This window comes from Chenopodium album, chromosome 10, assembly GCF_948465745.1.
Source record: "Chenopodium album chromosome 10, dcCheAlbu1.1, whole genome shotgun sequence".
NCBI lineage: Eukaryota > Viridiplantae > Streptophyta > Magnoliopsida > Caryophyllales > Amaranthaceae > Chenopodium > Chenopodium album.
In genome coordinates, this window is record NC_137843.1 from 49,909,591 (window position 1) to 49,925,263 (window position 15,673).

Below are 15,673 nucleotides of genomic sequence, written 5' to 3' on the forward strand. Positions count from 1 at the left end.
TTCAAAACTCTTTTGCTCAGAGACGCGTGGGCATATCATTCAAAGCTCTTTTGCTCAGAGACGCGTGGGCATATAATTCAAAGCTTTTTTGTTCAGAGACGCATGGACATATCAAAAAGCTCCATTGTTCAGAGACAAGTGAACATCCCCCTAAAAGCTCCATTGTTCAGAGATGAGTGAACATTCCTCAAAAAGAAGCTCTTTTGTTCAAAAAACGAGTGAACATCAACGGCGACAAAGCCTGTCGCTTGGCAACAAGAATAAATAGCGGCGACAAGCAGTTCCGGTTAGCGCTCTAGCGGCGCCAGAGTACAGGGCTCCATTATATGGTTATGTGAACCTCGTGCAACAATTTTGGGTTCCTTGGTACGCCAGTTAGCCCCTATAAGCAACTTGACATGATTTAATGATCGGCTGGATCACGATTAAATCAAGTGATCGACCTGGTTAAAAGATCGTCTCACTTAGCTTAAAGCGCCTAAACATTGGCTCAAAGGCACTGACACAATGGTTCACAAGCAGCAGAAGCGCCGACGTACTGGCATAGTGGAAGCAAAGTTCAAGCGTACTTTAAAGGATCAACAGGCATTGGTCTTCGGTGATATTCTTCGGAATATTGTCGCAAAAACTGAAGATGGCTACAAGCAGAGTTGTCTTCGATCATGTTCCCTAGGATGTGGAAGATGGTCACAAAAAACTGAAGATGGCTACAGGCAGAGTTATCTTCGATCGTGTTCCCTAGGATGTGGAAGATGGTCACAAACAACTGAAGATGGCTACAAGCAGAGTTGTCTTCGATCGTGTTCCCTAGGATGTGGAAGATGGTCACAAAAAATTGAAGATGGCTACAAGCAGAGTTATCTTTGATCGTGTTCCCTAGGATGTGGAAGATGGTCACAAACAACTGAATTAAGATGGCTACAAGCAGAGTTGTCTTCGATCGTGTTCCCTAGGATGTGGAAGATGGTCACAAAAAACTGAAGATGGCTACAAGTAGAGTTATCTTCTATCGTGTTCCCTAGGATGTGGAAGATGGTCACAAAAAACTGAAGATGGCTACAAGCAGAGTTGTCTTCGATCGTGTTCCCTAGGATGCGGAAGATGGTCACAAGCAGCGGAGAATGACTACAAGCAGAGTCATCTTCGATAAGATAGGAGGCAGCTACAAGCAGAGCGGTCTTCAACAAATGCAACAAATCGGTTACCTTAAGAGACGTGTGCTCGATGGTGGAAGATACGTGTTTCTTAACTCTCTTATCTGTTTAACTAACGCTAGTTTGCAGGTATTGGTGTTACGAGTGTGATTTAGGATCGCAGAACGTTCTGAATCATTCTCCGTCCCTATCGCTACTTTGACTTTCGTTTTCGAAACTTGCGTTTCTCCAAACTCAGTTAAAGTGGGGGTTTCTGTAGACACCCAAATGTGTCTCCCTAAAACCAAACCCAGTGATGAATACGTTTTGCGTCGAATGATAATCAAATGAGGTGAAAGTGTGAAAGGTCTAGTGTTGCGGTTGGTTTTCATTAAAATTCTTTCTTTCTGTTTTCGAAAAACAACTTTATTTTATGAAAACAGCCAATCTAGTTTAGTTTGGTCCAAGACAAGGGTCCAATAATAGTGTAGTTGGATGGGGCTTGAAAAGAGCTTTCCAACGATAATATTATAAGCCCAATTTCGATGAATAATGAGGAAGTTATGGCCAAAATACTAAACTAGGCCCGGTTTAATCTTTACATGCTGCCCAATGATCTAGGGGAGGGCCCAATGTTAATTATTATTCCTAAAGTTATTAGAATTAATTATAGTCTTCTAGAATGCTCTAGAAGGTTCTCTTTAATCCTAATAAAAATTAGAATTAATAATTAGATTTTGATAAGTTTTATTTGGAATAAAATATTATTTTATGAAAAATACGATTTCAGTTTTCATACGGACTTTACAAATTGATTTTGATTGATAAGTGGACTCCGTGTTTGAAAACGCGTAAGAATCCAGGCTGTCGCCAAACGACAGGCCTGTCGCCACGCGACAGAGCTTGTCGCCAAACGACAGGATTGTCGCCACGCGACAGAGCTTCTCGCCAAGCGACAAGGTCGGTTTTGCAGCGACAGCATGGAGTTTTATTCCTTATCAAATTCTACCTATCGACAATCAACAATCATCTATAATAATCTAAAATCATCAATTCTCAATCATCTCTCTCTTTCTCTCTCTAAACTCTCTCTAGCTTTTCACAAACAAAATTCCACATTCACGAGATCTAGAAACACCTAGCCAAGTTCGAAGTTGCCTTCGCCCTAGACGTGAAAGGTTATAATTTCTGAGGGTTTGGTCCCTAATCTCTATTTCAATTATTTGATTTGATTGTTTGATTTTATATTTTCCTTGAAGTTACTAATGCGTGTATTTTGTTATTAGAAAGAGGTACGAGGCATCAAAGTATGTAATCTTATTGCTCTATTCTTGCAGAAAGCATGTTTAAATTTGTTTAATTCCTAGTATCATGTTAGGATGTTATTTTTGCTTTCTAGTATCATGTTTAGGGAAAAGGTTATAATATCAAATATGCTTATTATGATTCCTGCTATGCTTCCTATTCTCTTTTCTAATATCATGTTAGTATCATGTTAGGGCTAAAGCTTTGATCTTTAATGCTTAGTGAAATGCTAGGATTTTTTATTAATCATGTTAGTATCATGCCTAGGATCTTGCTATTATTATGCTTTAGCGTTGACGTGATTATTTTAATTATGATTGATTATAATGATGATTATGATGATCATTATGTTGCTTGATGATTATTATTGTTATTGCTTGATCACGCCTTTTATGCATGTTTAAAGGGAATTGGTACCTGTAATCACGCTTAATAAGATAATTAATAATCTTGTTTAGGGTTAATATGATTTTAATTCAAGTGATCGCCAATAGTAGTTTATTTGTGCATTAAATTCTACCAACATAGATTAAACAGGTTAGGGTTAACCTATTGATTGCATGTTAGTCAGAAAGCGCACATGAATACGAGAAGAATAAAGTAGAGGCCTTATTAGGGCAGGTTCAGTCTCTTTTAGGTTGGATTTGTACCTTCATCCCCGAACCCTATTTGGTTTAAGACCTTTTGGAGTTGACGATCTCATGGATCGTTAAGGGGTGTAATCTTCACCTTGTGAACAGTTTACAAGTTCCTAAAACTTGTTGGCGACTCTTTTGCTCTAGCTTCCTTCCATTTGGACGCCACCATGCTTAAGTGTATGATCACAATGGGGTTAAAGCTTGGGGTTAATGGCCTGAAATATTCCCTACACTCCCCCTCAAGTTGGAGCATGCAAATCGTGAATTCCTAACTTGCGTAGCTGAAAACCAAACTGCTAACTTCCAAGAGCCTTGGTGAGAATATCTGCCAACTGATGACCTGTCGAATCATATGACGTAGTAATATTACCGTTTAACAACTCATCACGAACAAAATGACAACCTACCTCAATATGCTTCGTACTTTCATGAAACACCAGATTCTTAGCTATATGCAAGGCCAAATGACTGTCACAAAACAACTGCATAGGCTTTGAATGATTGACACCAAGAACAAACAACAATTGCTTCAACCATTTCAAATCACGAGTAGTGAAAGCCATAGACCGGTATTCGACTTTTGCTGAGGATATGGATACAGTAGGCTGTTTTTTAGTCTTCCAAGAAACAGGGGACGACCTAAGAACACAAAATAACCTAACAAGAAATGCCGAGTCAACGGGCACGCCGCCCAATCACTGTCATAAAACGCCGTCAAGCGTAAATCCTTCATAGGTCGCAACAAAATAACTTGTCCCGGACTACCCTTAAGGTAGCGCAAGACACGAATGGCCGCATCCCAATGAGAAACCTGTGGAACACTCAAAAACTTTGCCAAAACATGCACTGAATAACTCAACTCTGGTCGAGTGACCGACAAATATACCAACCTTCCAACCAAACAACGATCCTGTTCCGGTTGAGCGAACGGCTCACCGGAAGCATGTGCAAGAAGATGATTATGCTCCATCGGAGTGTCAATTGGTTTACAACCCAACATTCATGCCTCAGTCAAAATATCTAGAGCACACTTTCATTGAGAAAGAATGATGCCCTCCGGACTCCAAGCAACCTCAATGCCAAAGAAATACTTAAAAAGACCCAAATCCTTCATATAGAAGCATTTGCACAAATAGGCTTTTAAACCAAACAATGGCATCATGAGAGGAGCTTGCAATAATCAAGTCATCGACATATACAAGAACATGCAAAGAAACACTGCCTTGTACATAGCTAAATAAAGAGTAATCAGTGTAAGAGTTTTTAAATCCAAAACCTTGCAGAGCACTAGACAACTTTGAAAACCACTGTCTCGGGGCTTGTTTCATGCCAAATAAAGATTTCCGCAACCTGCAAACTTTGCCAGGTGTCAAAGTTCCGTACCCTGGAGGAAACTGCATATATACTTCTTCATCCAAATCACTATGAAGAAATGCATTATGAACATCCATCTGATGTAACTCCCAATTCAAAGACACATCAACAACTAATAGAATATGTACCGTGCCCATTTTTACAACAGGAGCAAACGTCTCATTATAACCAACACCTTTAACCTGTCGGTTGCCATGAACAACCAAAGAAGCCTTGAGACGCTCCACCTTCGACTTATCAGTGAACTTGATTTTGTACACCCAACCACTACCAATCGCTCTTTTGCCGGGAGGAAGATCCTTAACGGTCCATGTTCCATTACGTTCTAGAGCATCAATCTCATCTTGCATAGCCTTACGCCAACCGACGTCTTTAACCGCCTCTTTGAATGAAGGCGGTTCCTTTCCCTTGGTGATCGTCTCCAAAAAAACACCTGTGTCTCATAGGAAAACGATTATATTCAACATGACAAGCTTTAGGATAAGGTTTACCTAAGGATTGTGATTGAGGAGGGTCGACAATTGATGTAGCGGGGGTCTATATTTTTAGTGATGATGATATGAGAAACATAATTCCGATACCACGAAGGAGGTTGTTTTTCACGATGACCACGACCCAAATTATCCGACGAACTCCCCCTCAAATATTCCGGGGAAATAAAAATATTTTCACCGTCTAATTCTTGCTCTAAAACAACTCCTGAGCTAAAATCATGATCACCGACCTCACCGGAGCTCACCGGAATTTTCTCCGGCGAGGTAGGCGATTGTTCCGGCGAGGCAGCCACCTGTGGTGACTGTGTAGGTGGCGGTACAGTGGCCTATCGCAACTGCAGCTAGGCAAGGGGTGGTGTGAGGCCTCGTTGCTGCTGGCCAGCGGGCGCTGGCATCCCAGCGGCCTGACTAGTAGCTCGAGCTGCGATGCCAGCCCCAGCCTGCTCGGGCAAATGGATGGGCAGTGTGCTCTACAACCCGATTGTGGCGTGGCTGCTATTGTCGCAGCCGGGTTATGGGGTGGGCTGTTTCGGGTGTCTCACCCCCCACATACGCCCTATTATTACAAAAATCAACATCTTCAATATCATCCTACAACGACGGAGTCGAAAAATACTTTTCCTACAACAACCTTCTATCATTGGGAAGAGATTCAAGGTATGGAAATTTATCCTCAAAAAATTGAACATCACGACTCACGAAAAACTCGTTACTATCCAATTTATAAAGATGCCACCCCTTCTTTCCATGAGGATACCCAACAAAAATGCATTTGCGACTCCGAGAATCAAACTTGTCCTTAACACGAGGACGATTAGCAGTATAAGCAAGACAACCAAAAACGCGCAAAGTATCCAATGACGGTGTTTGACCAAACAAACACTCATGAGGAGTTTTACCTTTCAAAACCGGAGTAGGAGTGCGATTAATAAGATGCAGCGCAGTCATAACACACTTACCCCAAAAATACTTGGGCAACTTTGCTTGAAACCAAAGAGCTCGAGCCACATTTAAAATGTGACGATGTTTACGTTCAACTCTACCATTCTGCGTTTGATGCACAATGCCCTTTTTCGCAAAGAAAGACCCCAAACTCTGAAACTCTTGACTATTATCACAACGAACCACCTTTACTTTCCGGCCAAATTGAGTCTTAGCCATAGCACAGAACTCACGAACCAACTGAGAATCCTGATATTTACAAACCATCAAAAACACCCAAGTAACACGTGAAAAATCATCAACAATGGTTAGGAAATAACGAGCATCACAACTTGAAACAATCTTATTCGGACCTCAAATATCACAATGAACTAAATAAAAATTTCCAGATGCTTTATTCATACTTAACGGAAAAGAGTTTCGAGGTTGCTTCGTCATAAAACAAATGTCACAATTGAAAGAACAAACAGAGTTACTACTATGAGAACTACGACTACTATAAACTCCCGGAAGAGAGCTCACAACTTGCATTGACGGATGCCCGAGACGTTTATGCCACAACAAACTTGCATCTGAAATAACTACTTTGTTCGCCTGCAGATTCCGAGCACGAACTGGACGAAAAATATAGACCCCATCATATTGTACCCCCGCTCTAATCAGGTTCCTCGATCAAACTGCGGTCCTGAATAATGCATAGCTTGTCAGTGAACATAATAAAATAACCTTGTTTTTCTAACAATTGAGACACAGATAACAAGTTGCATTTAAGAGCAGGAACATATATAACATTATCAAGAGTTAAATTATCAGACAAAATAACTCTTGCTTCCTTAGTAGCTGTCGTACTCTTCCCATTGGGTAACTAACAGGCAAGGAAATGTCATGTAAATCAATGAAAAGATCAATATTACCAGGCATATGATTGGAAGCTCCAGTGTCAATGAGCCACTCAATAGAATTATACGTACCAAGTTTTGTGCCATCTAACGAAGAACCAGACTTAGCACCCTTTACAACAGACATGATTTCCTTCCATTGGGCATCAGAAATCATAGGAACACTCCCATGATCAGAATCAGAAACTGACTCATTATTCCCACGAGAGCTACCAGCAGCACCAACAAACTCACCCTTGCCTTCACCAGACGATCGATCACCACGACCTCCACGACCCCCACTCGGAAAGCCATGAAGCTCAAAACAATGGTCCTTATCATGACCAAAATTCTTACAATAAGTACACTCCTTCCGTTCGGAAGTCTGATCATAAGCCATACTTGTTGCATTAAAACCAAGAAGAGGTCTCATGTGCCTCATACATAGATTGCTTATGCTCATCAGCAATAACCTTAGCATAAGCAACATTCATAGTAGGCAAAGGATCACTCATTAACAAAGTAGAGACAACAAAATCAAACTTCTAAACTGATGCAACAACTCATTCTCATGTAACCTAGCATATTTTTTCGCAGCGGAATAAGTACAAGCAGGCAATTTCACATAACTAGACAACAAATTCTGCAATTTATTCAATTCACCATAATAAATTGCAACAGAACGACCTCTTTGCTTACAATCATCAAGATCATGTTTAAGTTTAAAAATACAAGGACCGTTACCAAGAGAATAACGATCACGTAAATCATCCCAGAATGTTTTAGCATCATCAGGAATAATAATAGCAGAACGAATACTGGCATCAAGAGTATTATAAATCCAAGAAACAACAGTAGAATTAACAATACCCCACTGACGATAATGTGGATGCTTGACATCGGGCATGACAATGGAACCATCCACAAACCCGAGTTTGCTCTTGGACCGAAGATTATTGCGGATTAACCTCGACCACTCTTCATAGTTGTCGATGGTAAGCAAAATAGGACAAATCACCAATTGAGACCCTTCGCTCGGATGAAGGTAATAATTTGTGAACGGCTCGTACTTTGGAGGAGGAGGAGGAGTGTTATCATCGCCAGCCATCGCACCAAATCATGAGCAACAACACAACCAATAAAAAAACGCACCACACACACCACTCGGGCACAACAAACAGCAGCAACAACACACCGCCACACCAAAACAATACGCCACACACTGCCAGACCAACTCACAGCAGCACACAGCAACAACACGCAACACCACACACTACCACACCAACGCACAGCAGCACACAGCAACAACACGCAAGCACACACTACACACCATGCCTACCTTGCGCACCACGCACTCGCACAGCGCGCAGAACCAATGCACAACAACACCACGCACCACTAGCGCACAGCCACACCACACCAATCGTAGCACTCAATCACGAGCACCATCACAATACAGCATGCAACAATGGAGTGCGCGCCAAAACTTAAAATAAATTAGGGTTTGAATTCCCTAATTTCGAGAAAGAAAAACAAAATAAATAATTTGTGTATGTGGAAAAAAAAAATCGAAGCCTTAATCTCACAATCAAACAACAAATTGCGGAATTAAATCAAGAACAAACCAAGATCGATTAAACTCTCTAAAAATTAGAGAGGCTATGATACCATGTTAAACTCAAGGAAATCTTGGAGAAAACATCTTGACCTTTGCATTGATATTAAACACATATATATACACACACAATATAATAGGTAACCTAACTTGCCTAAACTCCTAATAAGATAAACTTAACATAAATACAATATTGACAAATATAACCAAACCAACTCTAATAGCATAGATCCCACTAACACAAGGTTCAAATAACAACGCAAATATGAACATGGTGAGAGAGAAAAGAGAGACATAAGGGATTATCTGATGCCATTGTTGACGATGACAATAAGGCGATAGGAAGAAGAATCCACGAGAGAGAGAGAAATAGAAAATTGAAAGCGATGAACATGAATTAAATCTAGGAAAAATGAAAACTAATGGTCCCACTTTTAGTGTGTCTTCTAGAAACAATCCCACCGTTGACCCCATCTTCCATAAACAATTGTGACTTTGGTAACCGGTTTTCTTAGGTTATAAGACACATATGTTGGATTTTAATAGGTTTATTATAATTTTTAATAACTAAAAAAACAAAACCCCCAGCCCAGCCCCGCCCCGCCATTAGCCTAGTCCTGTCACTGTACTGCCCTCCCCATCCCTGCCCTTGCTTTCACCGGCAACCCAACCTATCCGTCCAAGATGCCGGAACCCAACCCCTAAGGGTGGCCCTGGCAGGGCTGCAGTTCAGATGGTGTTATGGTGGTGAATTTTTGGCCCAAGGAGAGATTTTTTAAAAAAAAACACTAATGTGTTTAACAGGTTGTAGGTAAAAGGAATTGTTAATGGAAGATAGGGGTCAAAGGTGAAATTGTTTTTGGAATTTCAAAAGGTGGGATTGTTATGGAAGACATAATAAAGGTGGGATTATTAGTTTCCATATTTCCTTAAATCTATAGTTGATATTCGAGTAAATGGTGATTGAAGGCAAGTGATAGTGGTCATTTGAATGTACCTCAAAAAGATGAAGCAACGGAACCTGTCCTATCATTTCAATTGTTTTTTCATTCCCTAATTGCTTGAAAAACAAGGGTTTGACTTTAATTTATTTTAACTCTCTAATTTTTTCAAATGTTTTATCTTTCCTTGGTTGACTTATTAACAAGGGTTTGACATTATTAGATTCATAAATTTTAAATTTTATTAATTGTTATTTATACCATGATTGAATTCTTATTTAATTGGCAATTTGAAAGTTTGCAGGATCTTAAGAGAAACTTGTATCACAACGAATCTCTATCTAATTCTTTCTTCCCTCCTTTCTTTTTCTCGCCATGTCATATTTTTCTTTCTCTAATTGGTTTGTGAGATTGTGTTTTGCATATTAATAAGGTGGGATGCATCTATGAGCGTGAAAGAAAGAGAAGAAAAGGAGAAAAATATTGAAAAAAAATGCATGTTCAAATATAATTGAACATTGGATTGGGAAAATTTGGTCAATGTAAATAATCACTCAAGCTAATTCCTCACACTAAGGGTCTGTTCTATTCAAAATATTTTCATTTCAGTTCAGCTCCAATAAGTTCGGTTCAGTCCAGTTTAGTTCCGTTCATTTCACTTCAATTCAGTTTTTAATTTCTTCTCTCATAAAATATTCAGTTCAATTCAGTTCAGTTCAGTTCCAATAAGTTCAGTTTATTTCAGTTCACTTCAATTCAGTTCAGTTCAGTTAATCTTAACAGACCCTAAAAAGGCATAAAAATTCATTTATTGTCTTTTTTAAAGATATTATTTCTCACATAATGTCTAATTAAATTGGTCATTTTTTATAAGTATTTCATTAGTTTATTAGACTAAATAAATAAACTTTTGTCATCCATTTTACAAAGTGATCACTTTGAGTTAGTTATTTATCATCACGTCTTTGATGAAATTTAATTCATTCAAACAAAATAAAAGATACGAGTTGAATTAATCTTCATACCAATAAACGAATCGGAAAAATAAAAAAAAAGACTTTAGACTATCTTAGTGGGACAGAAAAGTTTGTTTCAGCCCCACGTCAGCAAAAGTTGAAGTCATAAACATTTACACGACATTACATGATAACTTACCCTGCTATAAGTGTTATCCCAATTAGACTTTTCTTGATTCTTTTGTGTTATATTTTTGTCAATTAGTCCATTTGTTCTATATAATTGCAACACTTATTTTAGTGATTCAAATCATTTCATGGTTTTGAAAGAACAAGTGAATAATATATAGAAAGGGAAATTTCATTGTGCAAATTCAGTTGAAGAAAAATTATAAATGACCATCCTTAAAACATCAAATTTTTATTTAATACTTAACTTGTTCAATGGAGTAGTTAATTTGAACGGTTAATCTAAAATTGGGTAAATTTGGTTTCATGTTAGTGAAATTGGAGTTTTATTTATTTTTTTTTTTTTTATGGTTGAATAATTTTTGCAAATTAATAAAGTTTTTCAGCTTTATCATCATCATCATCACCATCCTAATAACCAGTCAGTTGCATAATCACCATATAACCGATGATAGAAATTTGGGGCGGTGCTACGACAACAGTTGTGGCAGAGGTGGTTCATCAGCAATGCACGACGCAAAACAAGGGAGTTCGTCTTGATCGTTTGAAAAATCGTTGCGCGCAGTTCAATTATTAGGTTAATTGTTGATGAATATGTAGTGAATTGCTCATGTAATTGCTTTGTGAAGTTGTCAATTTGAGTGGTAGGCGAAATTAGGGTTCATACAAATGAAATTGGGGATTTTTTTTGAAGTTGAACGATTATGTCAAACTAATCATATTTGTTAGGTTTTACATGTTTAATCACGCTTAGTTAGTCATTTTAATTTGCTGTCAAAAATCGGGAAAAACAAGGAAAATGGGGAGGGGAATTTAAAAAGGGGCCCACAGTCAGAAGAATGACCGGACTTCGGTAAAGAGTGGTGATCTAACTTTGTTTAATTTCAGGGGTGCTAATTTAAAAAAAAAAAAAAAAAAAAACCAAATATGTGGTAAAATTAAATTTTGGCGTTTTGAGAGGTTGTTATTTATACACCGTGTGGCCAGCTGACATAGACCAAGTAACCTTAACCAACAAGCAACCCTTAACCGACCAAGTAACCCCTGATTGACTTAGTAACCCTTGACCGAGTTAGTAACCCCTAACCGAGTGAGTAACCCCTACCCGACTGAGTAACCCCTGACCGAGTGAGTACTCCCTATAGCATTAACAAAGTAACACCCGACCGACATAGTAACCCCAGATCAAGTGAGTAACCCCTATAGCACTAACAAATAACCTTCATCACGTTTATCTCCACGGGGGAGGCATCCACTGTTAGATCACCCCCATACGTATCCTAAATCCAAGCGTTAGGGTCATACTTGGAAATGTCTTGAGCGTCTGGGGGCACGTTTCTGCGATGGGGGAGCCTCAATGTAATACCTATATTTTTATACGTATTTTATTTTAAATAAGTATTTTGTGGGGTATTTAAATAATTTAAAATGAATTGTTTATGACATTTCAACTATTTATTTTAAATAAGTTTTGAAAATATTTTATAAAAGGAAAGTTTTACTTAATTAATTATTTTATTAAGTTGGGATTTAATTTAGGCAAGTTTTATTTTAGTAAAATTTTATTAGGAAAGGGATAAGGAAAGATTAAAAAGGGAAAGTCTAGGTAAGAAGGGTTTCTAGAGAAAGGGGGTACAAATATTCAATACTTGGGCAAATTAAATTTTGCCCAGAGTGGAGAATACCCAAAGTAAACTTTTTTTCCATTCTCCTTTATTTCTTTTTCTTTTTCTTTCTTTTTCCCCTTTCCCTTTTTCGGCACTCACCACCGCCGGCCACCACCACCAGCAGCCGTCGGCGCCACCAGCAGCTCGGCAGCAGCCGACTGTGGTGTCGTGGTTGTTGTCCGGCCACCCCCTTTTCGAAAAAAAAAATTATTTTCTTTTGTTTAATCCTAGATCTAATTATAAATTATGAGTTTTGTGATGGTTTTATGATGATTGATATTAAGTAAGATGTGAATTAATTTTCAGATTTTAAATTTAATTAATAAGCCCCAATTTTTGAAACCCTAGATTTATAAATAATTGATTATTGAAGGAATATGATTTAGGGTGATTTAAACCTTTAATTTAAAGTATAATTACAGCAAGTTTTCATTAATTAATATTGTTGGAATTTTTGTTAGTATGCTAAAAATTAAGTTTCTTTTAGGAATTTTGACTACCCATTAATTGGGATTAAAGTATGAAATTTTAAACTAATTTTCATCTTGTTTTAATTAAATTATGAGTGGTTTAATAAGAGTATATATTGCTGGAAATTTGTGTGGAGTAGATTTTAATGTCATAATATGATTTTGGTTTGTAGGAGACTTTTAAGTAAGCGATTTCTATTAGTTGTGGCGATTTTAAGATCGTATACGAGGTACGTTCGCGTACTTAGCATATTTTTGATGATGTAGTAACATGCTAGGCTTGACTATTTAATCCTAAGTAGCATCATGCTAGATTATGATTGGAAATTGTGAATTGGTTGATATTGGTGATTGAATTATGAAGCATGATTTATTTGTGATGGATTATTGAATGGAAGTAATTATTTTGGGCATGTTATATATGAAGCACACTTTTATTATTGGCACGATAGAGAGCATGTTTAATTAAACTACATGTTTAATTTGGTTTGGAATATTAAAAAGGAATTTTATTATGGTTCATATAATTTTTATTGATGCTATAAGCATGACAAAAGAGCTATGTAAGTGTCTATGTACATGAGGAATAAATTATATGTTGGTGCCTTACTTAAGGTGTTTCTAACACCGAGAGATAGGAATTGTGGCGCATTACGTGTTTAAGGTGTCTTTGACACAGAGGTAGATTTAAAAAGGGTTCAACAATAAATATTATGTGGTCACTAATTATTCAAGAATTAAATTGGAATATGTTTAATTGTTTGGATAATTATAATGTTTGATTTTGTTATGGTTTGAGAGTCATAATCAAGTTTAATAATATGTAAATAACGTAAAGTGAAAGAGATTATGCACCAAAACTCTTGGAACGTATATACCTTGAGTATGAACATATGGGGGGAGTTATGGGGTTTTATATTTAATCATAACTTCTAATGGGAGTACTCGATGCTGTATTTTCTCTTTATTATTATGCGCAGGAATTCCGCCACTTACGAGTGGTTATTTTATACTGGCACGGTTAGCTCCCGTGTTAGTACCCCTTTATTGGGGCAGGTTAGGGGGGGAAACCTATTCGATGCGTAATCAATTCTAACTAAATTATTTAGTTACTTAGCTGAGAAGTCTTGTTTTATGTTGTGTGCTTGTAAACAGGTGCAACGAGGTAAGTTGTGTGTTGATAGGTGAAAGCATGTTAGTGTGTTTAATTACGCTTATGTATAACGGTTCCAAGTTGTAGGTTGACTTTATTTTACTTTGGTTTGACTTTACTTTCGTTTGTTGACTTTTAAGTTGAGTTGTTTTGAATGTTTTTAAAGATAGTCTTCCGCTGTGTGTCTTTGATAGTTGCCTTAGCCGTTTTCACGGTGGCGGTAATGTCTTAGATTTTCCTATTTTGAGTTTTAAACAGAGCAAAATAGGCATTTTAAAAGAAAGGAATTTCTAGGGTGTTACACTCATCTTCTTACTTGGGTGTTTATACACAGCCTGTTGGATACAATAACTCACATGTTTAAGTACAAATGTTGTCTTGTTTACAAACTGCCTTGGAAAAAATAACCAAAAAAAACTTGTTTAATTTGTACCTCAAACTTAACACCAACAAGTTATGATCTCATAGTCTGCAACATGCTCGTATAGAAGATTCACTTGAAATTTGTCCCAAAGCAGCACTACACCACCAGACCTAGGGCTAGGGTATCCGAATTCTCACAATCGTATGGGCCAGGGAAAGAGTCACGGAGTTGGTATAGACTTCGGTAGTCTATCCAGGCCTCACAAACGAACACGATTCTCGGGGCATGTGCAGCAATCAGCAGTGAAAAATTAGCCATGAAGGATTCTCTTTTCATCCCCCGTTCTAAAAAGAAATTTTGGAACCATTTTCAAAGGGGTAAGCATCTGGTGGATAGCAAGTGTTGGAAGAGCTTAGGTGAAACTCATAGTACCGAGTTTGCTTAAATTGGGTGGCCTGCTGGAACACATCCACATAGATGTTGTGGGTTAGATTATTAGTTGCGGGTTGATGACAGGGGTGGGTTTAAGCTATTGATGTTGGGTTTCGAAAAGTCCAACTTTTCGTGGAACAAAACCCGACCCCAAGACCCGCTCACAATTAATATAACTAAAAGACATAAACAACAAGATAAAGTGAAAAGACCATCTTACCGTTATTGCGTGCTTCGCTCGTTCCAACGAGCTCTTACTTCGAAATCCGAGTCTAGCAAGGGCGTAAACCTCCAACGATAGTCCACCCCCAACAACGACCCGAACGGTCTCTAACTCGGAGTTTAGCCGAGTTCGGACAAAAACAACTACTCGAGTTTTATGTGAATTTAAAGGTTTTCTCACTATTATGGAGATGCCTTTTTGAGTTCCAACTTAAGTGGATTTCTCAAGTCCCAATACATGGGTATTTATAGAGAATTCCAAGAAAACATTCCACTCTCCCATCAATGTGGGAGAGTAGGTAAAAATCATTTTTCCATTTTATTTTTAATTCAAAACAAAAGAAAAATAGCAAAGCAATAACTAATCAACAAGTGGAAACAAGGAGGGAGAGATTAGGTGAGGACCTTCCTTCCTCCCCAATCCTCCCACAAACCGCCCCTCACACACTCTCTCATCCTCAATCACGCAGCACCATGTGGCGCCCAACCTTGGGCACCAAGGCGCGCCCAACTGGCGGCCTGGTGTGCGGCTAGGCTTGCCCGTGCGCATTGTGCGTGTGCGGGCTGCTGGCCGCAAGGCCTTCCAGCCTGCCCAGCAAGCCACGCCCTTTGAGCAGGCTGCTAGGTGAGACCGTGCGCTCTTGCGCGCCTCGCCGTTCTGGCCAATGCACCAGCCCGCACATGCGCATAGCAAGCCACACACATGGTGCAGGTTGCTGGTGCACCTTTGTGCAGCTGGTGCTGCTAGCAATGCTAGCTTGCTAGCATACCATGCCCCTAGCATTCGGTTTGCTCGGGGTATTTTGGTAATTTTGTTGATTAATTGATTTTTACCGTCTCGTCATATTATTAATTCGATTGGACTTGCAACGCTCAGTCTCGACCCTCCTAGCTCGATTT

At 38.6% G+C, this 15,673-nt stretch overlaps 2 protein-coding genes across 2 annotated transcripts; both read right to left on the minus strand.

Moving 5' to 3' along the window:
* Positions 1 to 5,565: 5,565 nt before the first annotated feature.
* On the minus strand, positions 5,566 to 7,164 carry LOC145565324 (uncharacterized). Its single transcript, XM_081625366.1, has 4 exons — positions 6,736 to 7,164; positions 6,613 to 6,621; positions 6,355 to 6,480; positions 5,566 to 6,135 (listed from the first exon to the last, which is right to left on the minus strand). The coding sequence occupies exons 1-4, from the start codon at positions 7,162 to 7,164 to the stop codon at positions 5,566 to 5,568; spliced, it is 1,134 nt and encodes a 377-aa protein (XP_081481492.1).
* Positions 7,165 to 7,278: 114 nt separating this feature from the next.
* LOC145565325 (uncharacterized) lies at positions 7,279 to 7,872 on the minus strand. Its single transcript, XM_081625367.1, has one exon. The coding sequence runs from the start codon at positions 7,870 to 7,872 to the stop codon at positions 7,279 to 7,281; it is 594 nt and encodes a 197-aa protein (XP_081481493.1).
* Positions 7,873 to 15,673: the final 7,801 nt, after the last annotated feature.